The sequence below is a fragment of the Oryx dammah genome, unplaced genomic scaffold, assembly GCF_014754425.2.
Source record: "Oryx dammah isolate SB20612 unplaced genomic scaffold, SCBI_Odam_1.1 HiC_scaffold_5, whole genome shotgun sequence".
Classification (NCBI taxonomy): Eukaryota; Metazoa; Chordata; class Mammalia; order Artiodactyla; family Bovidae; genus Oryx; species Oryx dammah.
The window spans coordinates 49590026-49617306 of record NW_024070189.1 but is presented as its reverse complement, the minus strand read 5'-3'; the positions used below and the strand labels follow the sequence as shown (position 1 = coordinate 49617306).

At 41.7% G+C, this 27281-nt stretch overlaps 1 protein-coding gene across 2 annotated transcripts in view; it reads right to left on the bottom strand.

Annotated features, from left to right (window-relative positions):
• The window catches only part of SH3TC2 (SH3 domain and tetratricopeptide repeats 2), a 55784-nt gene that overhangs the window by 11320 nt on the left and 17183 nt on the right, over positions 1 to 27281 (bottom strand). For both annotated transcript variants that reach the window (XM_040239645.1, XM_040239646.1), the window contains exons 4-12: positions 22914 to 23019; positions 21117 to 21260; positions 19414 to 19615; positions 18568 to 18641; positions 16534 to 16729; positions 8885 to 9018; positions 6032 to 6073; positions 4210 to 5907; positions 3920 to 4100 (exon numbers count right to left, since the gene is read on the bottom strand). In XM_040239645.1, coding sequence (XP_040095579.1) covers positions 3920 to 4100; positions 4210 to 5907; positions 6032 to 6073; positions 8885 to 9018; positions 16534 to 16729; positions 18568 to 18641; positions 19414 to 19615; positions 21117 to 21260; positions 22914 to 23019 — 2777 coding nt within the window. The remainder of the gene's footprint in view (positions 1 to 3919; positions 4101 to 4209; positions 5908 to 6031; positions 6074 to 8884; positions 9019 to 16533; positions 16730 to 18567; positions 18642 to 19413; positions 19616 to 21116; positions 21261 to 22913; positions 23020 to 27281) is intronic.

Here is a 27281-nt window from a genome sequence, read left to right as displayed (position 1 = left end):
AGATGGATGGTGATGTACATCCTAGGCTTGTGATAAAAGAAGAACATGTCAGCAAGTGCAATTCTTTCCTTGTTTATGATTCCAAAAATGTTAGGGATTAGTCATATTAGCTATACTGAAAACCAAACATTGAAACATTTTTTTCAGTTCCACAGGAGTAAGACACACAAGAATAAGAATAAAAGGCATGAAAAATGACTTCTAGGCATCTAGAGATTGTATTATATGCAAAGAATCATTACTTTGCTAAGGCCTGTTGCATGCAAGGTATTTCTTTCTGAAAAATAACATGCACATCCTTTGTGTCTCTTAGCACCATTTATGTGATACTTGCAGTGAGTATGTGCATAATATCTACTTCCTGAACTAGATGATAAGCATTGTCAGCTCAGGGACTGGGCTGACATTTGTCAGCTTTTAAAATAGGGTCTGGGCCATAGTACATGTTCAGCAAGTATTAGTCGAATTGATCCAATAGAGCCATAAAGTTCTCATGTAACCCACCTGGTTCAGCTCTACAGCTGAGTCTATAAACAGTCTAAAGTCTATATTGTGTCACCTTGAGACAGAAGACAAGACCCCTAATGACCTTTCTCATTGAGAGACTGAAAGACTTCATCAAACTAGATTCTGTAGTCATCACCATGAAGGTAAAGAAAGCAATTCTCAAAAGATATACTGAACAAAGGGACAGCAAAGTGTCTCAAGACAAAATTCTGAAGGCTGAGCCAAAGTTTTCATCATCTACTGCCCTGCCTTCCTACTCACCATCACTGAACACTAGAGAAAACCTTTCAAATAGGAGGAATGTAAATAAGCAGAAAAGCAGTATGGGTAGTGAAAATCACTCACTCTTTCTTCCTCATAAGGTCATCCTGAGATTACACGTTGGTTGGTAATCAGTCCATGCTCACTGAATGTCTTCTGTTACTATTATGACCACCATTTTCTATATGGATGCTGACTGTGCCAGTCCAGAGGCCCACCATAAACCCCTGTACTCCCATCTAACCTCCACATTCCTCCCCAGGAGGGAGGCTATAGTCTTCTCTCTCCTTTAGTACCTATACCCAGAGAAACATCAAACTCAGTCTGTTAAATCTACAAAATGTTTTTCAAATGTGTCCTCCCCTTTCCATTGCTACAGTTAGACCCTTGGCCCCAAATGGTCTTCTCTTACCCTTCTCCAGTTTTCAAAATCTTTCTTATCCCTCAAGCGCATCTTTAAATGCTATCACCTTCATGAAGTGTTCCCTGACAGATCCACCAACCCTTAGCTGAAAGTGTTGTTTCCTCTCCCTCCAAACCTGCCCCAGCAGATGCCTACCATCTCGCCCATGAACACTTCCTGCCTTTGCCTGATATGGCTTTGAGCTTTGTAAGAAAGGAAATCCCATGGGGAGAATTTAGTTGAAAAAACAATTACATCAAAACCCACCTAATAAATTCTTCCTAGAAGTCAGTGCCAGGAACAAATTTGCTCCAACAGATACATTTGTTTATATTTTTTTTATCAGACAGTGAGAACCTCATATGGTTTTCCCCTTTTTACCTCAGCTACCAGGAAGCTTAGAGCTAAATTACAGTAACAACCTCCAGGTGCATGGAAACACTTGTTTATCGATTTCTGTTAGCTGGTCTTTGTTCTATTCTTTTTCACAAAGGCTTTGCAGGAGTAGTTGATTTATACATGCTAAATAAATATAGCATTATAGCATGTTCTCCTTGACAAACTGAGCATCCTGAAAAGGGGTAAACATCTTATGCCCACACAAATATGTATGTCTCTCTGTTCTATGCTAGACACCAGGTCTGCCCACTTGGAGTTTACAGTCACTACTACATCAAGACCTTCTGAAGCTACTACAGAGTCTTTAAAAATCCCCAAAAGTTTAGGTCTCTGGTCTAGAAGGCCAAAACTTTAAGAATCTGCCTCCAAAACTCAAGACTCTTTGGAGGCAGCAGGAATTCTTATACTAACAGGGCCATTACCAGTGTCAGCATAGCATAGCTGGCTCATCCTAGACTTAACATTTTAGAACAAGAAGGCACCTTATTCAATTTAACCTTATAAATGGGGCAACCAAGAGGAGAAATGACTTATTTAAGGACACGTTATAAGCTCATGGCAGGCTTAGGTTTCCTGACTCCTAATCTAGTTTTGGTCTCTTTTCTCACTGCTCTGTGGCCTGTGACTTCCAGACACTCCTTGGAGCAACTCCAGCTCCACACTTTCCCTTCTCTCTATCACTCCTCACACCTATGAAATCCAGTGGTCCTTCATATTGCCTTAAGAAAGACCTCTGCACTCTGTTGACAGAATCCAGGGCTTTTTCTTTGGCTTTTCCCTTAGAATATCAGTGGTTTTTGACAACTGGAGGCAGGAGGAAGGCTGTGAGCAAAGGATGGCAGTTGGGTAGGTGATTAATCACTGCACAGCAATTAATGTGAGATTGAAGTTGCACACAGGGAAGGGTGGCAATAAACCTGACACATATTTGCCACCCATACTCCTGTCCCTTAAAAGTCAACTTTCCCAAAGCCCACTCTCACTATGTGTTACCGTGAATATATGACTATCTCATCTCTAAGATTAATTTAAGCCTACCTTCTGGATCTGCTCCCAAACTATACAGATTCCTAAGGTGTTCTGAACAGAAACAAAGTGGGGCTGGGGCCAGGCTTTCTGGCCCCTCACAGGCTGCAATGATCCAAAACTCCATTCCTGGGACTAAAGACAATGGGCTATTTGGAGGATACCTGATTCTTGTGAGAGAGGGAAGAGATGAGGGAGAGGGAGACAGAATGGGAGAAAGAAAGACAAAGAAAGATTTCATTATCTGATTATTAGGTGCCCAAGGTTACCACGTTGCCTAGAAAAGCAAAAATTATCATTTAAATAGCTTTTCCTCAATTACTTCTCTTTGCTCAACCCTAACAATCATCTCTCCCCCATGTTAGAAGTCATTCATAATTATGAATACAATGCTACAATGCTAATCTATTGCAAAGTATATAACTAAATATAAACCATGCAGAGTTTAATGCAATCAATTAAAGGCTTGTTAGAGAGCAGAGTTGCAGGCCATGCCACTGGCAAATGAGGATCAGGCAGATCTGATCAGTGAAGAGACAGGAAGGAAAATCAGCAAGAGATGGCAGGATAGTTCACCTGAGAATAATTTAAATATCAAGAGTGAAAAAAAAAAGCCTTTGGGTAAAACAGTTACGTTTTGGGATATTTTTGAAAAATGAGCCTTTCTAAGAGAGTCCCAAAAAGTCACAAGACACTTCTTTTGCTATGTTTAGTCTATGACTCAGTGCACAGTTGCAGTTATAACCTTAGCTTCTTAACTAGAAAGTGAAAATAAACTTAGTTTCATCATTTCCAGTCTCATTTTAAAGGTAAGTTACCATCAAAATTTTTTACTGTGAAATTTTACACCCCTGCTTTCTGTGCATTTATTTACTTTGTGTCTTTTCTCTAATACCAACTGTCCTCAGGTAATGAAGACCTCCTGAGGGTTCCATGGTCCTCAGTATAATAATTGCCACCTCTCTGAATTATGCACTCTCAGCCACATCCATTTGATGGATTGTTATAGAGACACACAGGTAATTACTTGTAACATAGCCAACATGATCGAGCCTTATCAGGCACTGTCCAAGTGTCCCGTGTACACTAACTGGTGAGGAAGCGGAGGCATGGGCAAGTATGAAAATTGCCCAGAGTCACACAGCTAATAAGTGATGGGTGGCACTGAGTTTACAACGTGTATTGGCTGCAAAGACGACGTTCTTTTCCATGATGCCATAAATACATCATGTACATTTGGACTTAACTTTGCGAGGGAAAGTATACTGATTCTTCTTAAGGAAGGAAAGATGTTTCTAGGAGAGTCCTCGAGCCTGCACTCACCTGGATGTGTTTAGGTTCCGATAGAGCTGTCCAAGGGACTCCAGCAGCCTCCCCTCCATCTCCCGGTCTCTGAGCTGCTGAGCTAGTGTCAGCCAGTGCTCGTGGTAGGTGATGCATGCCTCGGGGTTTGGGGACACAGAACTGTAGAAATGGCAGAGGGATTTGGTGACCTGAAGCTGACCTGAACATAAAGCAGGAACATGGATGAGATGACTGGAAACAGGACAAAGGAAAAAAATGTCCTCTAACACTTTTCTCTAAAGCATCTCAGCAGCACAGGACATACTCACTCTTCAGGTGTTGATGCCTTAAGCCAAACAGCAATGCCATTTCATAACAAAAGCGGCCACTAGCCAGCTGGCGTCCATACACCTGGACCTGGGCCAACCAGAGAAGCACCTGTACTAATTCCATGTCTGTCTCCATGCTGGCCTGGAGTGTAGAATAGAGTTGCACAGATTGTAGAAGATAGTTCCTGGCTGGCTGCTGAGGCCAGGACTTAAGGGTCAGATGGCCAAGATTGGCCAAAGCCACTGCCTGGTTGCGCACATCCCCTACCTCCTGGGCTCTGCTCAAGGCCCGGAGATAGCTCTTGGCTGCCCTGTTCACCCTGCCTTCACCTTGAAGTGCAAGTCCCATGAGGTTATAGACCACTCCTTTGTGGATAACACTCTCTGTCTCCTTCAGGGAGTATAAGAATGGCTCAACGATGTCCAAAGCCTTCTTTGGCTGGCTGGATAAGAGATAGGCCCATGCCAAGCAGAGGGAAGACTCAAAAGCTTCCTGCTCACTCAGCAGCTGGCCTAGCATCAAAGCTTGGCTCAGGTAATGGATGGCACCATCAGGAGATCTGTGTTGGAGGTACACTTTGGACAGGATGAGACACAGGACCCTCTGGGTGCTCCAGTCCGCCTGTTCCTCACAGGAAGTCAATGCCTGCCTGAGTGCTGGGCAAGCCAGGAAAGAAACTTCACCCCAGCTTGGGGAGGAGATACCAAGGAGCTTGGTGGTGTTCTGCAGGACCAGGTGGACCTGCCAAATTGGAAGGGCCATCCCTTGGACACTCGGAGTTCCACGCAGCTGGACAGAAGCCACTGCAAGGTGTGGCAGGTATTTCTTGTCATAGAGAAAACTCAAGATGGTGGCTGCAGCATCTGAGGTGGGAGGGTGTCCAGAGAGGAGCTGCAGGCGCTCGGCGAAGGGCAGGACCTCATCATGCCGGCCAAGGCTTAGGAGCAATCGGATGGCCAGAAAGCAGGCCCTGGCCTCCAGTGGGCAGCTGCCTGACACGATGCCCTGTCTCAACACATAGGCCACCACATCCAGCTCACTCTTGGTACTATACTCCCGGTCAGGCAGGCAGGCCAACAAGGAACCTGCCTTCTCCAGCAAGGATGAGCCTTTATGCCTCAGCCTCTGCCTCAGGTAGATGGCCGCCAAATTGATGTACAGGGCAGCCACCAAGGATAGATCCTTAAATCCCCCGTTGAGAATGTGGATGGCCTCCTCAAAGTACACCCTGGCCTGAGAGAGTTTGACCTTCCTGACACTTAGCCGACCCAAGAGGAAGCAGAGCCGGGCGTGGGCCCAGGTCATGTGGCTCCGCTTGGCCCACTTCCTCGAGGCCTCCAGGTAAGCCATGAGCTCGTCCTCCTCAGAGTAACTATAAAAGGAAGACGTGAGGAAAGAGAAGGAAAAATCATAGAGGCTCTTAAAGTGGTCAGCATATCCCTCATGATCCAGAAAAGCCAATATGGGGGCAAAGTTCTCAGCCTCCTCCTCCTCCTGACCAGTGTTCAGGTTCATGAGCAATTCTGGGTCATCGAGGTCATCAGGCTCTGGCAGATGATAGGTGTCTGAGGCAGCTGAAAGCAGCTCTTCCTCCAGACTGGAGTCCTCAGAGCTGCTGGACTGTCTGGAGCCCATGGCCTGATGCTCCTCCCAGGCTCCACCAGGCCGGGTCTCCTTGAAGCCTTCGGACTGGGACACTGTAAGGGACAGGCAGAATTGAGCAACACTAAGTACCTGCAACTATTGTGGCCAGCTCTTGGCAAGAGGACAAGATTCTGTCCCACAGGACTGGAGGTCTGGTTCAGCATGATCTCTACTCACCGCTCAGATCGTTTGGAAGACTTTGGATGGATTCAAACCCACCTGGATAGAGATGAAGGACAGACCTGAGTTAGGTCAGAATGGTCCAGCATGCCTATGCCTGCATGCGCTCCCTGGACCAGTGGCCCCTTGGACACTTTGTGTTTCAGACCAACTGCTGTCCCTAAGGTACAAGACAGCATCTCCCCTTCACCATCAGTGCTGCGGGGACCTAAAGATTATCTGGTTTAACCCACTCACCATACAGTTGAGAACTGAGGCAGAAATGAGAACAGAGTCAGAGAAGAAAAGACAGAAACGGGAGCTCTATGCCAAGAGGTGTGAGTACGCAGGGCAGGGGTGATGACGGAATCTTAAGGCTCAAATCTTTCGGTGAGTTTATGACAGAGCCATGAACCAAACTCCATGGGCAGCACACTCTTGGCATGTGGCATTGCCTCTTGTTTCCATGTGTACAGCCTTCCTTCTACCTTCCTCTGTCATCCACCCATTCAACAGACAGATTCAGTGTGCACAATGTGCTTTGTAAATATGATAGGATGAGGTGACCAAATGTCAATAATTAAGAAAAGAAGGTAAAGAAGCATCTGAGGTTCCTAAGTCGTGTTCCCTGAAGTACTGTGGTGGGATGAGGTGGGAGAAAGCACAATCTCTAGTAGTTTTAGACATTTTGAATTTGTAGTACTTGTAGGAGCTCTAGCAGAGAATGAAATAGATCTGTGGCCAAGGAGAAAAGTGGAGACTTGCAAACATGGATTTGTGACTGACACTATGTCACAAAGAATGTCTCAAAGTCCCAAAAGAAGGATTTGGAAGGAAAAGCAAAGCAGGTTGGGGAGGAGTGGTTAGAGGAGATTTGTGAATGAGCTGGGAAAACATCAGCATTTTACTGGCAGATGAGAGCCAATCCAGGAGACTGGAAAGGCACAGAGAAAAGAGGAGTCATGGAGACCAGGGTGGTTTATGGTGCAGCCATCTAACAAAAGTGACATAAGTGAAATAAGATAAGTGAACAAAAGTGAACACATTTCACCGTGTTCAAAAGTGAACAAAAGTGAAATAAGATAAGGTGAGAACCAAAAAGATGACCTTGGGCTTGGCAGCAAAGAAGTTGACCCCCTTGGCCAAAGTAGCCACAGTGGAGCTTGTAGAGGTGAAGGCCAGGTTCGTGCTCCATAGAACAGGGGCTGCTAGAAAAAAGATTCTACCTCTTCCTGGCAAAGAAGCAACAGTCAGCCACCTGTGCCCCTACCCTGAGCTCTCCAGTGAACTTTGAGGGTAGCAGGCCCCTCACCAAGTCAAGCCTCCACTTGCTATTCTCAGGAGAAGATTTCTTCTGTGAGTGTCATTGAAGGTACTTGATATCTGCAACCCCCAAAGGTCCTACAGCCAAACACAGCAGAGCTAGAGAGCTGGACTCTGGGTTCCTGCACCTGTCCCTCACTGATGGTGTGGGAGATGTGCCTGTCCTACTACAACCATTTCTCTTAGGGCCAGGACCCCCAAGAACACAAATAATTAGGAATTAACAAAAGAAAAAATACTTCGTCTCAGAGAAAGAATGGAATTTACCAACAGGATGCCCCTTCTGTTCGTTGCCTTGGTGCCAGGGACAACCTGTGAAGCTAGGAAGTGCAGCCCGGCACCCAGCAGAGATGCACCCTTGGTCTGTAGATAAGAGCTAATGGGCTGCCTGAGACCTGTCCCTGGATCTCCCTCAACCACTGGGTCAACAGTTGGCAGATACCCTGGATCCAAGTCTACAGCCACCCCTACCTCCAAAGCAGGCCCCTAATCCTTGATTTTCAGACCTTGGCTCCTGACTACCAGGCTACATTCATAACTTCAGCTTCCTGGTGCAGCTTGGTGCAGCAGTGTGATCTGCCTGTAGTAAGAAAGTGCTGCCCGGGCTGGTGCTGATAACTGGGCAAGGTGCTAATCACAAATGTTTCTGTGCCTGGAGAAAGTTTCTAACTCCCACTTCTGCTCCAGAGGCTAGCCTGTGAGTCCTTCTGCAGAATCTCTGGCCATACCCATGAAATATGTGCCATCTAACGTGGCCACAAAGGAGTGGATGCAGCATCTCCATCACTGAAGAGATAGGAGAAACAGGAATCCTTCCTCAAACCCTGTCATTGGATGAAGCACTTCTTGACACAGAGCAGGGGACCCCTCACAAAGTAGGGGAAAGGAGTGTCATTCATTCAGTCAGTCAGTCTTTCAGACACCACTGAAACTGTGCTAGGTACTGAGGCTCCTCACTCACCCAAGGCTGACATATCCAACAGTCCAAAGTCATTTTGTGTCAGGGGCAATGTGGAGAAGTAGGAGTTGTCCTGACTAGAGGACAGGGGAGGGCAGTTCTTATCCTGGTTCAGGCACTAATTCACTTGGGCCTCAGCTTCCTAATCTATAAAATGAGAGAAGTCATTTCTTAGGGTCTTTCCAGCTATAATGTTCTATGGCCGCACCTTTATTATTGTGGGGCCAGACCTACTTCAGCCCTAGGAGGAAGACCCTCAGCCACAACCCAGGAAGTTTTCTTCTCCAGTTTAGAATGGAAGGTTCAATATGGCCAGCCTCCTTTTCTATAACTGAACTGATTTCATTACATCTCATAGTTTTTAGGCACCAAGTCCCTTGTGACTTTAGAATCATCTGAAATCCAAAGTGAAAATGCTGCTAATCAAATATGACCCAGGTCATCAACTGAACTGTGATCACAGCCCCACATACATGCATGTGATTAGACTTTAGAGATGCTGTATTTTTTGGTTAGGAACAATTCCTTAATTTTGAGGAGTTTGGGCTTTCTCGGAGGGTGGGGGGGACAGTTGAGAAGCAAATACTCACTAAGCCGGTAGACAGATGTTATGTCAGTCTGAGCAAGTGTGCGGAGGAAGCTGACACACTCAGCTTTCCTGTCACTTCCCAGGAACCCCAGAGAGCATTTTTCCTCATCACTGAAAAAGGTGGAGTTCTTGCTCCTGTGTTGAGGCAAAAGACATGGACACAGATCAGTGCAAGGTTTCAGACACGACCTCTTCTCTCTTCACCCTAGAATGCAGTGAAGGACACAGAGAAGCCATCAACCTGCACAGTCAGAGCTGAAATCAGACTCCTCATCTCACTGCTGTATAATGCTTTTATTTGTACATCAAAGAAGAGCTGGAGGCACCTCATCTGTGCAGAACTGACCTATGTGGTGGCTGAAGAAGTGGCACATGAGAACAGCCCTCCAATTAAATCTCTATCTCTCAAGAAAAACAAAACCCCTTCTTTCAACCCCTACTCATTCTGTGAGACCACATGGTGACCATGTCTAGGGAAAGAAATAGGAACTGGCTGTCTTAAATGCAGGGGTTGGAAAAGGACCATTAAAAGATGTTTCTTTGACAGATTATTTCAAGAAAACACTCAGGACTGATGACACAATTTAGAGGAACAATGGAGAAAGCTTGACTATAGTCAGAAGAAACCCTTCACAGCTGATATTGACATCAGATTCCATGACACAGCACAACAGTGTTATGCACCATAAAGAGAGGGAAAGAAGGCTGAGGCATGAGAAGTGGGTAGAAGGAAGGACAGGGGGCTAGAAGAAATGATTATAAATAACAGAGCTCTGTATATTCATTTTACTGTATAAACTAATTGTTAAAACCAATTTGTCAGCTAGATACCTGTCATAAAATCAAAGAACATGAAAACTAGAAGTGCCTTGGAAAGTATTCAGTCCAGTATCCATCTAGACAACATTTAATATCTCTTTGTTCCCAATATATTTTTAACTTTAGAATCCAGCTTTAAAACAAAAATAACTTGAAAGCCCAAGTGTTAATACCAGCTAATACTTTGTGGGAGCTGTTTATTATTAATCAGATACTCATTTAATGCATGCAGTTGCCCTATGATGCATATACTATTCTTATTCCCTTTTTACAGAGGAAGAGACTGAGGTACAGAAAAATAAAGTCTGTGGTTTAGTTCAGTTCAGTTCAGTCTGTGGTTAGGTAACCATAAAGCAGGATATAAGAGGAGCTTCTTTACTTCAAGCATGATTAAGGGAAGGGCTGGGATGCAGTGCCATGGTCTGCCACTTACCCATTGTCTCCATAGCTCAGATAAATGCAGTTTGAAAGTCAGCCACTTTAGTGGCTGTTTTCTAGTTGAGAAAACTAGCCTAGCCACTAACATGAACTGCTCAAGGTCACAACTCTGATTAGAGGCAGAACTGGCACTAAAGCTTGTCTTGACATCTACAGCTCTTGACACAATACTTAAGTCAGTCAGTTCAGTCGCTCAGTTGCGCCCGACTCTTTGCAACCCCCTGGGCTGCAGTACACCAAGCCTCCCTGTCTTATGGAACCCCTATCCCTCTGGCTTGACCTCCAGATTCTCCCCAGCAGTTTAAGATATTCCATTATTAAAAGAGCATGTAATCGAATTCTACATCTAAACTCATTTGAGATAAAAAGAATGATATGATCCCATTCCTGAATTTACTATTTCATTTACTCTTCATAACAATCCTATGATGTAAGTATTTTTATTCATATTTGTAGATAAAGATTCAGAAAGGTTTAGTGACATGCTCAAAATTACACAGCTGGAAAGTGGTAAAGCTGAGACCGAAGCTGAGGTCTTCTGCCTCTATATCCATTGCCTATGGCTAATATGCTAATGCCCTGAGTCCCAGATACTTAGAGAGAGTCCAAGAAGCTTGACAAATTACATTAGGGCTTGCCGGCATGGAGATGGACTTAGAAGGAGTGTGGTAGGGCTTCTAGAAATACAACAAGCTGAAGCACAGGGCTACTTGCCACCATATACATAGACAAAGCATGGATAAAATCTGATAAACATTTTCATATAGTCTTTAAAGAGACAAAGGGAAATTCCTAGGAACCAGAAACAAAAGGAGAAACCAAAGCCAAATTTTTAAGTTAGAGTAGATGGTCCAGAGATGCTGGAGGTTCTCATCTGGAACATTGGCCCTCAGAGGTGGCTGACCTGCTAATACCACTTAGGGACAGAATGTGACTTTGGACCTGTGTGAAGCATGGAAGCTGAATGGAGCTCCCAAAATAGCTTTGTGTTCTCTATGGCCTAAAATCTAGAAGTGCTGCAACTTCTATAAAAGGGGATTGGAAACTTCTCATAACCTGCCAAGAACACGCTTTCTGTCTGTCTGAGTGTCTGGGAAAAATAAAACACCTAGGCTTACACTATTACAAGGTGTGGGATATGAATTTACACTGCACAATGTAGGTACCCTATCAGAGAACCAGATCTGAACCACTGAGTTTCTAAGTTTCCAGGGAAAGCAAAAGCCAAAAGTGCTCTGCTGGAATGCTTTCTGTAGTAAAGGCTTCAGGCAAAGACCATCTTTTAAAATGTTGAAAGTTCATTCACATAACTGAAAATACAAACCACACAAGAAAATGAACTATTGACGAAGAGAGTCAGCAAATGCACAAATGGGTAGATCAACACTACAATAGAACTAACAGTAATCTGAAGATAATTTATAATAAGCATGGTTAAAATAATGAAATAAAAAGAATGAATAGAGGCTACAGTGAAAATATGGGGCTATAAGAGCAGAAATAGCATATGTGAAAAATAGTAAAATACAAATTTTAGAAGTGAAAATAAAAGCATGGACATTTGGGACCATATGAGTAAAGTTAAACAACAGGTTTAGTCACAATAGAGAAGAAAATTGGTGAAACTGAAGAATGTTCTGAGGAAATCATCCAGAATGTAGCCTAGCATGACAAAAGATGAAAAATATAAAGGAACTGATTAACCAAGATTGAGGATAGAATGACAAGTCCAACATACCTCTAACAGGAATTCCAGAAGAGAGACTAAAGAGAATGAGAGAGAGGCAATATTCAAAGGAAGAATGACTGAGCATTTTCCAGAACTGAAGAAAGACATGAGTCTTCAAATTGAAGAAGCACACCAAGTCCTAAGCAAAATAAATAAAAATAATATAATTTAAACATGATTTCCATTTCATTAAGGTTATAAGTCTTTTTGGATTTTCTATTTCTCCTAATCATTCTTTCTGGGTTCAATTATCAATTAATTAACTATTCAACTCATGGAATAAAAGAGTTAAATATAAATGATAGGAACATAAATTTATGAAATAAAAGCAAAGTAGAAAAATTAAAAAGGTAAATATGAAATTAATGAAATAGAAAACAAACAATAAAGATGGTCAGCAAAAGAAAAATTGGCTTTCTGAAAAGACTAATAAGATTGACAAAACTCTGGCAAAATGGATTTGAAATTTTATATTAATAATTAATTTTCACTTTACACTTTGAAGATATTATTCTACACCTATGTAAATGATCATGCAAGAATATATTTTAAGTATCTTAAAGAGATGGAAAGCATTTACCAACTCACAGATCTCCACTGAAATATCTACCTAGAGGTGTACATGATGGAGAAGGAAGCGGACAACTTGCTATAAATAATAGGATACATCAAAGCTAGACATATTATGGTACAATTGCAAAACATCAATAACAAAACAAAACCTTAACAAAAACAGCGAGATAAAAGCTACCTACTGCAAAGAAATGGTTATGAAACAGCAAACTTCTCATCAACAAAAATAGATGCCACAAGAAATGGAATTATAGAGAAGACACAGATAAACAATAAGAATAAAAGAGGGGATTAACAAAGAAATTTTTTAACATTTAATACCATGAAATATTGGCTTTTCTCCTATTCTCTTATATCTGGTTTTGAGTACATTAATCTTTCAATCTTGTTTATTTTTAAATGTAGGCATTTAAGTATATAAATTTCTTGTAAGTAATACTTTATGAAAATGAACTATATCTTTTACAACATGAATAAATCTTAAATTTATAATGTCAATTGTGGAAAAGGCCAGTTGTAGAAAAAACATTTATATAAAATTTTAATACACAAAACCATAGTATTTTCATTTATAAACAATGTCAATTTTTTAAATGTATCAGAATAAAGACCAGAAATTTCAGTGTTGGCCTATAGGATGGAATCAGGATCAGAGGATGGAAGTATGAGGGGGTAAAAAGGCATCTTCAATTATATCTAAGGACTTTTTTTCACTTAAAACACACACAAACTCAAACACAAACACATTAAATGCTTTAAAAAAAAAAAAAAAGAGGACAAATGTGGCCTTCTGTCACTCTCAAAAGGGTGATAGTCTTCAAAGTCACTCTTGTCAAATACAAAGACTGTCTATTCAGACAGACCTGCCCAAGGTTTAAGAATGGGTTTTCCAGCTACTGTTGCTGTGAAATAGGTAGCTGATGTTGAAACCTGAGCTACAAAACAAGAAACCCACAAAAATTTGCTTCCATGGATAAGCAAGATCCCATTCCCACGTGTCAGAGGCATGACCTAAACCTGACTCAGAAAACAGCTTCTGAGAAATTTCGTTGTCAATACACAGCTAATTTGGTTAAATCAAAAAATATATGCATGCATGCATACACACATACATATGTTGTAGAAACACTTCAGAGAATAAAAAACCATCAAAGGGAAGGAAGCTGCGAGGAGAGGATGGAGACTTCAGCAAATGCTGGGCCATCTTCAGAAACCCGACCCCAAACACAGACTAAGAGTGACACCCAGTGGCCTGATCACAGGGACAGCACAGCACACAGGGATGGCTGGTTCCTAGTCCATACCATGGCTGCTTCAGGCGGCAGGTTGTCTGTAGGGTTTTCATCCAATTGCTGTGTTTTGAGAGTGTCTGTAATCTAGAGAGTGCTTTGGGGGTGTGCAATGAACAAGTGCCCCTCCCCTCTCCCTCTGCCACCCTTCTCTGTCTCCTCTCCACTCTCCCCTTCTTGCCCTAACAAATGTGCAATCTTTGGTGCATGGGGTCCCACGGGTGACCAGGTGGAGGCCAACAGGTGACTGTGCAAGTAAGGAGAAGGTGTCCTACCACCTCTGTGATACAGAGGATGATATTCTGCAGGATGAGTGTATCCTGTGCAACTAAGCCAGCTAAAATGTGATGATCAGATTAATTTAGTAGTACTGGATTATTGTCACTTGAGGCATGGTATGAGGAGTTGTTAAGTCATGTCTGACTCTTTTGCAATCCCATGAACTGTAGCCTGCCAGGCTACTGGAGTGGATTGCTATTTCCTTCTCTGGGAGAGCTTCCCTCCTGACGCAGGAATCGAACCTATGTTTCCTGCATTGACAAGCAGATTCTTTACTGCTGAGCTGCCAGGGAAACCCATGGTATGAGGTACAGAAGTCCAATATAATTGATGAAATCTGACACCTACCCTCAATAGCCTATTTAATGGCCTCTCAAAGATTACCACCCACAACAGTAACAGCAATAATAAGAGTTAATGCATATTGATCATAATACACACACACACACCCTCATACACACTATGCCAGACACCATTCTAAGGGACATGTAGCTCATTTCAACTCAAGACAATCTTATGGGCAAATATTAACACTGTATGTATTTTGCAGATGAGAAAACTAAAGCTTAGAGAGACAAATTAACATACCCGAAGTCACCCACTGGTAAGCTAATGGAGACACAGGATGTGCTCCTGTGGCTATAAATGCCTATCAGGAAATCTGGCTCTGAAACTCTTTATTACTGAGCTATGCTACTTTCCAATGACCAGTGACCTCCTCATGGCCAGTGACTTCTCAATGGTCAATCTCAAAGCCCTTTCACAGTGTTAAGCATCCCCCCATCTCCCACATGGCTAGTAGTTCCTCCTCAGCTGTCTCCTTCACTACATTCTTTCTTTCTCTGCTCTGTAAATGGTTCTTCCCATTTACAAGAGTCTCTGTTCTTTTTATTCTTTCTCCCTTTCATCAGAGCCTCAGGACTCTGCTATTGAAAGAGAACCCCAGATTTAACATCAGAAATCTGGGATGGGTTCAGCTATTTCACTCCTGGGATCCTCACCTACCCCTGCAGTAAATTGAGGGGATAGTTAGAACAGCAGTTTTCACCCAATCTGTACACTAGCCCCTCTGGGGAGCTTTTAAAGTCATAGCAACCCAGGCCCCACACAGACCAATGAGAATGAACTTCTAGAGGCAAGACACAAGGATCCATATTTGTAAAGCTTCCACAATCTCTAAAGTGTTGACTGGGCCTAGCAGTGTTCTCTCCTCTCCAGTCCCCTCGCTCCTTCCTAAATGCCCCTGAACTCAACCTTGTTATTGGTCCCTTGCCTCCAGGCTATCCCCTGACCATGCATAGCTCACCCAAAGCCAGAGCTGGCTTCTTAGACAGAAATCCCAGGCAGATCATGTCACCCTTGCTCAGATACATTCAGTGGCTCCTCATTCCCTGGCAGGTGAAGGACAGGTCCTTGGCACTGGCATTTCCTGTCTTTCACATCATGGCCCCCATAAGCCTTTGCCACACTAGCGTCTACCTGGTGAGCTGCTCCTAACAACATGACTCACTCCTCAATATCTCCCTCACTGTCCTACCTGTGACCTCCTTTCCTATTTATGTCTGTTGAAATGTCTTATATCATGCAAAGCTGAACTCACATGTTACCGTTTTAAGGAAAGTTCTCTTGACAGAGTTTACCTCCTTATAAACTCCTTTTGTACTCCATACCTCTCCAGGAACTCAGTGAGTCATTCCTCTTATAGAGGTACCTGGGTTCCCACATGTTTGTGTAGGGAAAATTACCTTCTCTCCCCTCTCCCTACAAAGGAAAAAGCTTGTTCTTGGCTCTCTCTCCTTAGTGGCTCTTTCAGTGAGGGAAGGAATTCCAGTCTGAGTGTTCAGAGCCTAAGGCATTGCTTGGGCCATGTTTTCCCCACGTGGAGGGCTACAGTATCTCAAGTTTAGCCACCTACTCTGTGTTTCCTCTAGTACTTCCTGGACCCAGGCTTTTTACTATTTCCTATCCCAGTGCAGGATGCTCACCCAGAGAGACTTGGAGGTATTCTAGGACTCTATGACAGGGTGGCTGGAGCAGGCTTGTCACCTGCTGCTGACTGGTTACATGGTAGTTCTGTACCTCAGAACCAAGCCTTTTGGATTTAAGGCAGGAAACCTGACTTCTCACACTGAACTTTCAGCAGATAGACCTACGTGAGAGGGAATTCTCCATTTACTAAGCAATAGTCTACAGGTCCCTGTGCATGCACTCCCTTGATGGGGCCCCTTGATTGGATAGGAAGGTCTAAGAGCGGGCCTTGAGTTTGGAGGGCTGTGCTTCTCTCCTTGCACAGAGGAAGGCCTCAGTGACCATCTGCTGAAATGAACTGACTCCTTCCCTGGTCACTCATCTTTCCCTTCCTATCACTCCTCATGTTGTCTAGGTTGTCAGAATGTGCTCTTATGGCTTTGTGTTACTAGGAAGCCCTGAAGCTCATCTGCAACCTGCACAGAATGGGACAGGACCACTGGGGAAAGTGGCCCTGCTCCAGCACATCCCAGATGGTCTACCTGTCATACTTACATTGGGGAATAAGAATCAGGATCTATCATCCTGGTGGGGACAAAGCCCACTTCTCCTGAGAGCGCTGACTTCCCAATGAACCACTGAAGCCCAGGAATGACAAAGCCAATGATCTCAATGCTTTCTCCCTGGTGGAAATTCAGCTCGTCCTTTTCTTCCCTCTCATATTCCTTCCAGGCCTTACATTTTCCTCTGCCTGTGGGAAAACAACACACAGGTCAACCAAATAAGGCAGAAACAGCTGAGCCACTCACTAGCTTCCAATGTAATATGAAATGAAATGTTCCCAAGACTTTAGAACTTTTAAGGACCAGTGAAACTTCTCCCCCTCTTCAAAAAAAAAAAAAAAGAAAGAAAGAAATTGGCAGGAATGATCCAGGGTAACTGGCTTTTCATTTGACCAATCTAGGAAATTCAAAAAATGAACTACCATCTACTTTCACCATTGTTTTATAAAAGAAATTTTAACAAATGTAGGAAATATAATCTCAGAATGCTAGGTATTTCTTAAAACAGAATAAAGGCAGCTTGTGTAAAACTGGAAAGCTCACTATATTGCCCTACTTTGTCTTATTTGCCATTACCATGCAAACACTTCATTATGGTTAGCACAGATCTACAGACCAGGGTGAGGACCACTGTAGGATCTCTCCACTTCTTTCTGGCTCCTTTGGTCATTATGACTGGCCAACTCCCTAGCTGTTGAAAATCAGAAGTTCCCACTGCTTTGGGGGTTAATAGTATCTACCATGAATTAAACAGTTACAATGTGACACAACTGTACTAAGTGACTTATAGATGTCACTTAGTTTAGTTCCCATGACAAATCTGAAGTTGGTTTTACAGTAACCTCATTTGCTATTGAGGAAGTTGTGGCAAAGTGAGGGCACATCACAAAGAGGCTAAGGCCACGCTGGTTTTAAGTTGTAGGGCTAGAATCTGAACCCAGAACATACTTCACAGCCCCATGTTCCTAACTACAAGACCATACTGCCTCAGACAGATAAAAATCTTGTTTATGGTTGATTATTTATTAGATATACTGTCTGGATCTGATAATTCCCTCTGTATATTTTTAACTGTTATTTGAGCTCAGAACTTTAAAAATTGCACTTTGTGCTAGGTGTGGTAAGGCAGCTCCAAGGTTGAAGATGAAAACATTAAATTTTATTATCTAACAGATATAAATATACTTACAGATATATGTGTATGTGTTTATATATATATGTGTGTGTGTGTATATTTATGTGTGTATATGTATATTAAGTATGTGCATCACATGCATGCTCAGTCAAGTCCAACTCTTTGTGACCCTATGGACTGTAGCCTGCCAGGCTCCTCTATCCATGGGATTCTCTAGGCAAGAATACTAGAGTGGGCTGCCATTTCTTTCTCCAGGGAATCTTCCCAACCCAGGGATCGAACCCATGTCTCTTGTGTCTCCTGCGTTGGCAGGTGGATTATTTATCACTGAGCCACCTGAGAAGCCCATATATACCCACACATACATAGAGAGATTAACTAAAATGTATGCGTATATTTATGCACATATATATATGCATGTATTTCATTATTCAACAAGTATTTACTGAGCACCCACTATGTGCCAAGCATTCTTAATCTTCCTAAGCACAAAATTCTAAAGGAAATTAGAAAACATTTTGACTAGAGATTGAAAGCAGGCAGCTTGGAGGCCACATCTGGCCTACATGGGGCTTCTTTTTCACCCACATATCTTTAAAACCCTACAGTCCCCACCATTTCCTAACATCATCTTCTATTCAGGCCTCCATGCATCTGTGTGTTCTGCCTGCCCTTGGAGCCATTTATATGTACAGTATAGCCCTGATCTGAGACCTCTCCCTTCACAAGCAAGGGAACCCATGTCTACGGATGGTATAACTGGCTTCCCCAAATGGAGTCAATAACAGAGATGAGACAGGAATTCACATCAACTGACTCCAAATCTATGGATAAAGTAGGAGGCAGAGCAATATTATCTCCCTACTAATACCGTCTTCAACTCAGCCATACCGATCTGATAGGAGCCTGCCCAATCCCTCTTCCTGGAAAGTCCACAGTTTCCTGGATAATTCTTTAGGAACCATCTGCCAATGGAAACACAGGGTTTGCAAACATGAATTTCAAAAAATTTGAAAAGTGAACAGAATAATTCATTAAAATAACAATGATGGTAATAATGATAAGTATTATTGTCATTTAGATTACTCTAATTTTAATAGTGGCAAACATTCATTGAGAACTTACTTTTTATCAAGCATTATGAAAAAGAGGGAAGCTTAACAGGCCTGGGGTATTTTCTAGCTCAGCAATTAGTTTGCCAGTTAAATAACTAACAAAGGATCCCACTCCATTCTACTGTCAGACTCTCTGACACACAGGGCCCATGGCCTGGAATCATGTTTATTGTCAATCTGCTGGAATTTATACTACCTCCCAGTAAGGATTCTCAGACTTTAGTATGAAAAATATCCCCTGATATTTAAAGGGAGCTTACATAAATTGAAGATTTTTGGATCCAACCCCAAGAGAGACTCAGAAAGACCAGGGATATAAACTTGTAGTAAAATCCCCAAGTGACTCTGGTACAAATGGTCCCCAGTCCCCACAAACACTGCATTGGAGACCAGGCAGTGTATTTCTTCTTTGATGCAATGTCCATTTGAAATTTTGGGTTTTCTCCATTTCATCTAATTGTACAAATCTTGACTGTTAAAAAAAATGAAAAAGATAAAAAGCATCCAGGTTTGTCCTTTCCCTAACACCATGGATGTCCATATCTACAAATGTACCTACTCTGTTCTGTGCAGACTTCAGTGTGCTCTGGGACCCTCTCCCAGGATTTGAGTGGCTACTCACTGGTGGAAAGGGAGAAGCAGGGGTTCCAAGGCTGACACTGGCACCAGGCCCCGCTGACCCGTCACCAAGGACACACCTTCCCACTCAGACTCGCCTTCAGCCATCTTCACTGAGATTAACTCATTCTTGCAAAGTGTCAAATACTCCCCTTCCTTCTCAGCTGGGTGAGCCACAGAGCACATGGCTCTGCAGAAGAAGTGACCTGTAGATAATGAGAAAAGCTCTTTCCAAGGAGTAGCAGGAAGTGAAAAGGGAGTATCCGCTATGTATATTTCCATCAGAGCCCAAATACTTTTCTTTCTGAAAATAAAGTACACAGTCCAGGGAGAGGTGCTACAGGAGGTCTTTGGGACCCCAGGAAATTGGTACCAGGTTCAAAAAAAAAACACTGAGAGGGAATTCACTTAAAATAGGCACCAAAAATTCCAAATAATTCTCAAGAATGAGGTTTAATTGGGACTTCACCTTGAGAAAAGATGAAACAAAGTTAGTGAAAATATATTTAAGAGAACTTCAGTTATAATTGCAACCTCATGCTTAATCTTAAGAACAAAAAAGAATAAATTAAGTTGATTTGGGTGAACATAATTTCTCCAACTAAATTTCATAGTTGTACAGTATGAAAGTTTTTCTTTCATGTATGATTCATGTGATACAATCAGAAAGAGAATTATTCTGCAAAATATTCTACAGAAATCTGGCTCTTTCACTGTGTCTATTGAAAGGTTATTGCTGAACCACGAAAGATGCCAGAATTCTTGGCCTCCAGAGGAGAAGAATTCAATCTGGGGCCAGAGATGAGGCTTGATCGCTCAGAGCTTTTGTGTAATAAAGTTTTATAAAGTATAAAAGAGAAAGCTTCTGACATAGACATCAGAAGAGGGCAGAAAGAGTACCCTCCTGTCACTAATCTTACAGGATTAGTCAGAAGGTTTTCAGGAAGGAGAAACTGTCCTTAAGCAGGATACATTGTTGTTGTATAATCCTTAGTACAGAGTTTAAACTGAGTTGTGTAATTGACCAAGACTAAGGAATGCAGACAAAAAAGCTTGTCCTTTCCTCCTCCTTGAGAATTCCAGACCTATCTCCACTTCGAGAGCCCCAGACCTCTATCTCCTCCTTGGGGACCCTGGACTTCTTATCAATTTGCCTAGGAATTGACTCTCTCACTACGATATCATCACTTGTTAACCAGCTGGTTGCAGCCTGGATCAATCCTTCCTTGTAAACAGATTGGTAGATGTTCCAAGAAGTTTTCCAATATCCTTTTCTTCAATCTCATGAAATCATGCAAGTTTTGTAAGATCTGCAATTTTATTTTACAATCAAATTATATCACATGCTTGGAATAGTGGTTCTTAATCTTGGGTGCACATTAGAATAATCTGCAACTTTTGAAAAATATCAAAGCCTGACCCCCATCTCTGGAGATAAACTGACCCCAGTGGAGCCCTGACATGGACATCTTCTTAAAAATTCTCAAGTGGTTCCAACATCAGACAATCAGTGACACTGGCCAACACAGCTGTTCATATGATATTGATGTTAAACTGAGATGCTTGAAATAATACTATAACAGGTGGGTTCGTTTGTGAATATTTTCATGTTTGAATGGTTTTTGCCTCTCTCTGTATCCTATTGCAAGGACTCTGATAACAAATATCCAGATAAGACTCTCATTCCCACCCCTAAACCATACTCACCTTCCTGGATCAGGAGTCCCAGGTATATACTTTCCAGGTGTTTATCATCTATTGACACGTGGATCTCTGTATCCTCAACCAGTCGGCAGTTGAGCCAGTACTTGTGGTCAAAAAGGAGATGCTCCAGACATGTAGATACATAGCCTAAGTCAAGCCGAACAGGATTCCTCAACATGATTCCTGACATTAGCTGAGCATTAGGGTGAGCAATTTCCCACCTGAATTTCTCCCCCAGACTTTCATCCCTAACCTGACTACATTTAACTGGAATTAGAAGAGCACAGAGAGGTAGCTAGAAATTTTCTAAAACTAATTAGTTCTTCTCAGCATCTGTTGGGAAGTACAAGTCATTTTTAAATCATATTTATTTTCAACATATTATGAGTCTCCATAAAAGCAGAATGAGATTATCAAACCAAACTATCTTTCTATAATATACCCATAGAGGAATCTCCAAGATTACAACATTGACTCTGGGGGTTCCTGGTTCCCCCTTAAAGTTCTCCTGACCAAATCCAAATTCTTATATCCCTGATGATGCAGTAGCCAGGGAGATTCTCTATGATCCATAAGTGAGTCAGGATTTACTGTAACATTCCTCTGACCTTCCTCCTTACCTCATGCCCAGTAAGATCTCACTTGTTAAAACCAGACTAAAAACTATGCAAATTGCAAAACTGTAATGATAATGGATAATATTTTAAACATTCCTATAAATTTAAATGATTTGTATTAAAATTTTGATTTTTCTCTAGACTTCCTTACTTTCTTAAGATGCAAAACCTGTCTTTTTCCATTCTGACTCTCCATTGTACTGATTTAGGCCCTGTGAATCTTCTGTAACAGTGCCTATCATACTTTAATGTGCACAAAAAATCACTTGGGACATTATTAAAATAGAGGTGCTGGTTCAGTAGGTTTAGGCTGGGACCTGTTGTTGTTGTTCATTTGCTAAGGATTCTATTTTTATAACAAGCCCCACTTGATGCTGATGCTGCTGGTCCATAGAGCATACTTTGAATAAGGATCTCTAATGGTCACAGAAGGAAATGGGTGGAATGGACAGCAGAAAATCACCCTGACTACAAGAGAAGAATTTATGGCTTCTAGTGAAGAGCCATCTTGACCCTCCTCCCCTACACGAAATCACTTCCTGAGGTTTGCATGGAGCCCAGCATTGTCTAAGAGATGTAAAACATGCACATCAATTCAAGAGGCCTCCTCTTGCTTTGCTTGGTTTTGCTTTGCAATTGTAACTTCCCTATCGTGAGTTACTCTCCATGGAGATGGTAGGTTAACTATTTGCCACCACACTGGTACTGGTGCTGTGCCCCAGTATTATTCTTTACCTTCTAGAAAACCCTGCATCCTGAGGCCCCTTTAGCAGACAATTCCCCCATATCTTTCTTTGACTCTTCCAAAAACATGGAACATGGATCTGGAACTATTTTGAACAGCTATTTAGATCCTACCTAATGCTGGTTTCTTTTTCTTTTTAACCATAAACTTTGAATTTATCTCTACTTTGAATTTTGTAGATGAACAATAACTATTGGGCAGTTTTAACTGATCATCTAATAATCTCTCCTTGAAACAAAGAAGTGCTGCATGTGACATTTCAGCGCAGTATCTGCTTTAGATTTAGTTCCAGGAACTTTGTCATATTTCGTTTAGAGCATCCAATTAGGCACTATCTCTTTTAATTATCAGAGCCACACCAATTCCTTAATGTCAAGCTCTACAAAATGGCTGATCTGAGACACAGGTGCTCCTTCACCTGCCTGCTCCATGTCATACCTAAATTCAGGTAGGTGGAGAACTTCCAGATTTCCTCCACAGTCTTAAAGGTGATGAGGAACTGGGCTTTCTGGGATTGGATACCCACCAACCTGGCTGAGAGGTCCTGAGTAAAGAGAACAGTGAGTCAGTCTGGGATGACAGAAGTGTTCTGTGAACAAGTTCACATATGACAACGTGCTGTGTATGAACTTCTTTTTTTGAGATATAATTGACATACAATATTGTATTAATTTTTAGTGTGTAATATAATGATTTAACATATGTATATATTCTGAAATGATGACCACAGTAAGTTTAGTTAACATCCACCACCTCATAATTACAGATTCACTTTTTCTTGTGATAAGAACTTTTAAGATCTGTTCTCTCAGTAACTTTCAAATATTCAATACAGTATTGTTAACTACAGTCACCATACTATATGTTACATTCCCAGCACTTATTTATCTTATAACTGGAAGCTTATACCTTTTAACCACTTTCACCAATTCTGATGTAGATTTTTTACATCACTAGAAAAACAAAAAGGAAATAACCTAAATATTCATCAATAGGAGACTGGTTAAGGTAAATTATGATTCATCCATTCAATGGATACATTATATATTATAAAATTATAATATTATATGTCCATAAAAAAGTTCTTTGTGAATTGATACAGGCTCCAAATGTACCCTCTGAATGAAACAACAGCGGCAACAAAAGAAAGCCAAAGTGTAGAACTGTGCACAGAAAATGCTATCTTTTGTGTTTAAAAAAAAAAAAGTATGTGTTAGAGGCTGAAGAATGCATCACAGAAGGCACTTTGGAAGTAAATTCAATTGTGAATCTCTGTTTAATAATTATTTTTATGAAACCAGTAAACAGAAAAACTAAAACATACAAAAATAGAAAGTATCCATAATCCCTCCTCCTAGAGATCATCAACGTTAACAACTTTGTCTATGAACTTTGAACCTTTTATCCCAAATGTGAGTTTCTACATAACTATTTTTATATGAATAGAATCACGTTACTAAGTTGTTTTGTAATAGTTTGTCACTAAACAATGTTTTATGAATCATTTCCCAAGTCATTAAATAATCTACATTATTTTTAATGGTTATATATGCCATTGTCACATTAAGATAATTAATTCTTAATGATTTATTATGATTAGACATTTGAGTTGTTTTAATTTTTTAACATCCTAAACAGTACTGTGATAAACATCCCATATCTAAATCTTTGCATGCATCCTTGATTGTTTTGACACAAGTAATTCCAAGAAGCTCTATACAGTCAACAAAAACAAGACCAGGAGCTGACTGTGGCTCAGATCATGAACTCCTTATTGCCAAATTCAGACTCAAATTGAAGAAAGTAGGGAAAACCGCTAGATCATTCAGGAATGACCTATATCAAATCCCTTATGATTATACAGTGGAAGTGAGAAATAGATTTAAGGGACTAGATCTGATAGATAGAGTGCCTGATGAACTATTGATGAAGGTTCGTGACATTGTACAGGAGACAGGAATCAAGACCATCCCCATAGAAAAGAAATGCAAAAAAGCAAAATGGCTGTCTGAGGAGGCCTTACAAATAGCTGTGAAAAGAAGAGAAGTGAAAAGCAAAGGAGAAAAGGAAAGATATAAGCATCTGAATGCAGAGTTCCAAAGAATAGCAAGAAGAGATAAGAAAGCCTTCCTCAGCAATCAATGCAAAGAAATAGAGGAAAACAACAGAATGGGAAAGACTAGAGATCTCTTCAAGAAAATCAGAGATACCAAGGGAACATTTCATGCAAAGATGGGCTCGATAAAGGACAGAAATGGTATGGACTGAACAGAAGCAGAAGATATTAAGAAGAGATGGCAAGAATACACAGAAGAACTGTACAAAAAAGATCTTCATGACCAAGATAATCACAATGGTGTGATCACTCACCTAGAGCCAGACATCCTGGAATGTGAAGTCAAATGGGCCTTAGAAAGCATCACTACGAACAAAGCTAGTGAAGGTGATGGCATTCCAGTTGAACTATTTCAAATCCTGAAAGATGATGCTGTGAAAGTGCCACACTCAATATGCCAGCAAATTTGGAATACTCAGCAGTGGCCACAGGACTGGAAATGGTCAGTTTTCATTCCAATCCCAAAGAAAGACAATGCCAAAGAATGCTCAAACTACTGCACAATTGCACTCATCTCACATGCTAGTAAAGTAATGCTCAAAATTCTCCAAGCCAGGCTTCAGCAATACATGAACCATGAACTTCCAGATGTTCAAGCTGGTTTTAGAAAAGGCAGAGGAACCAGAGATCAAATTGCCAACATGCGCTGGATCATGGAAAAAGCAAGAGTTCCAGAAAAACATCTATTTCTGCTTTATTGACTATGCCAAAGCCTTTGACTGTGTGGATCACAATAAACTGTGGAAAATTCTGAAAGAGATGGGAATACCAGACCACCTGACCTGCCTCTTGAGAAACCTATATGAAGGTCAGGAGGCAACAGTTAGAACTGGACATGGAACAACAGACTGGTTCCTAATAGCAAAAGGAGTATGTCAAGGCTGTATATTGTCACCCACCCTGCTTATTTAACTTATATGCAGAGTACACCATGAGAAACGCTGGGCTGGAAGAAGCACAAGCTGGAATCAAGATTGCCGGAAGAAATATCAATCACCTCAGATATGCAGATGACACCACTCTTATGGCAGAAAGTGAAGAGGAACTAAAAAGCCTCTTGATGAAAGTGAAAGTGGACAGTGAAAAAGTTGGCTTAAAGCTCAACATTCAGAAAACAAAGATCATGGCATCTGGTCCCATCACTTCATGGGAAATAGATGGGGAAACAGTGGAAACAGTGTCAGACTATTTTGGGGGGCTCCAAAATCACTGCAGATGGTGACTGCAGCCATGAAATTAAAAGACGCTTACTCCTTGGAAGAAAAGTGACGACCAACCTAGATAGCATATTGAAAAGCAGAGACATTACTTTGCCAACAAAGGTCCGTCTAGTCAAGGCTATGGTTTTTCCAGTGGTCATGTATGGATGTGAGAGTTGGACTGTGAAGAAAGCTGAGCACCAAAGAATTGATGCTTTTGAACTGTGGTGTTGGAGAAGACTCTTGAGAGTCCCTTGGACTGCAAGGAGATCCAACCAGTCCATTCTAAAGGAGATCAGCCCTGGGGATTTCTTTGGAGGGAATGATGCTAAAGCTGAAACTCCAGTACTTTGGCTACCTCATGCGAAGAGTTGACTCATTGGAAAAGACTCTGATGCTGGGAGGGATTGGGGGCAGGAGGAGAAGGGGACAACAGAGGATGAGATGGCTGGATGGCATCACTGACTCGATGGACATGAATCTGAGTGAACTCCGGGAGTTGGTGATGGACAGGGAGGCCTAGAGTGCTGCAGTCCATGGGGTCGCAAAGAGTCAGACACGACTGAGCGACTGAACTAAACTGAATTGAACTGAACTGAATTCCAAGAAGTGTAATTGAGAATACACGTTTTCAATCCTAAAATACAGGAGCCAAGCTACCCTCCAAAAGGCTATACAATTTACACACAAGCAGAGCAAGAAGAGACCTGCAACACTTACCCCCTCTTTTTAAAATACCTGAATAAAAATAAATAAATAAATAAAATAAAATACCTGAATAAAAAGGCCTGAATCACTGCCCAGACTTGGTTTTCCCCTAAAACATTTCTCTTCTGTTTGTCCAAGCTTCTGGACTTGACTATAACTAGTTATGATCAGAAAGTCCCTCTCCCTCCAGGCCAGGTCCTACCATCAAAGATCAATCCCTGAAATTCTATCCTGAGAGGTTGATTTCACCAACCCCTGAAATCCAACCTTGGAGAAAGAAGAGGACAGAAGGATTAAAGAAAAAGCCCCTACATCAGCAAAGTCAATTCTGAGATTCTCCCATCCCAAGCCCCAAGAGGCCTCAGGTCCTTGGGAGATGTGGATCCTGGTAGTCAGGGAAGAGGTAAAAATTGGTTTACAAGAAATTTACTACACACCAGGCACTTCAGCAACAGTTTGATGAGCAATGCTTCATTTAACTTTCAAAATAACAGTATGAAAAGAGGAGTTAACCCATTCCAAATACACTTTTATCACATTTAACCACTTCTGAAATGAAAGAAGAGGAAGCGTGACATCATAAATAATTGTCATCACTTATTTTCCTTCTCAAAATAATAAATTTATAATCAAATGGCATTTCAGATTTAATAGGAAATGGTATTATCCCTGTTTTATACTCAAGGATGCCAGAGCGCAGACAGGGGAAGTCAAGGGGGCCATGACACCCAAACTGGATCTCAGTTCTTGCCAAACCCAGTTCTTGCCCATGTCCAAAGTGAC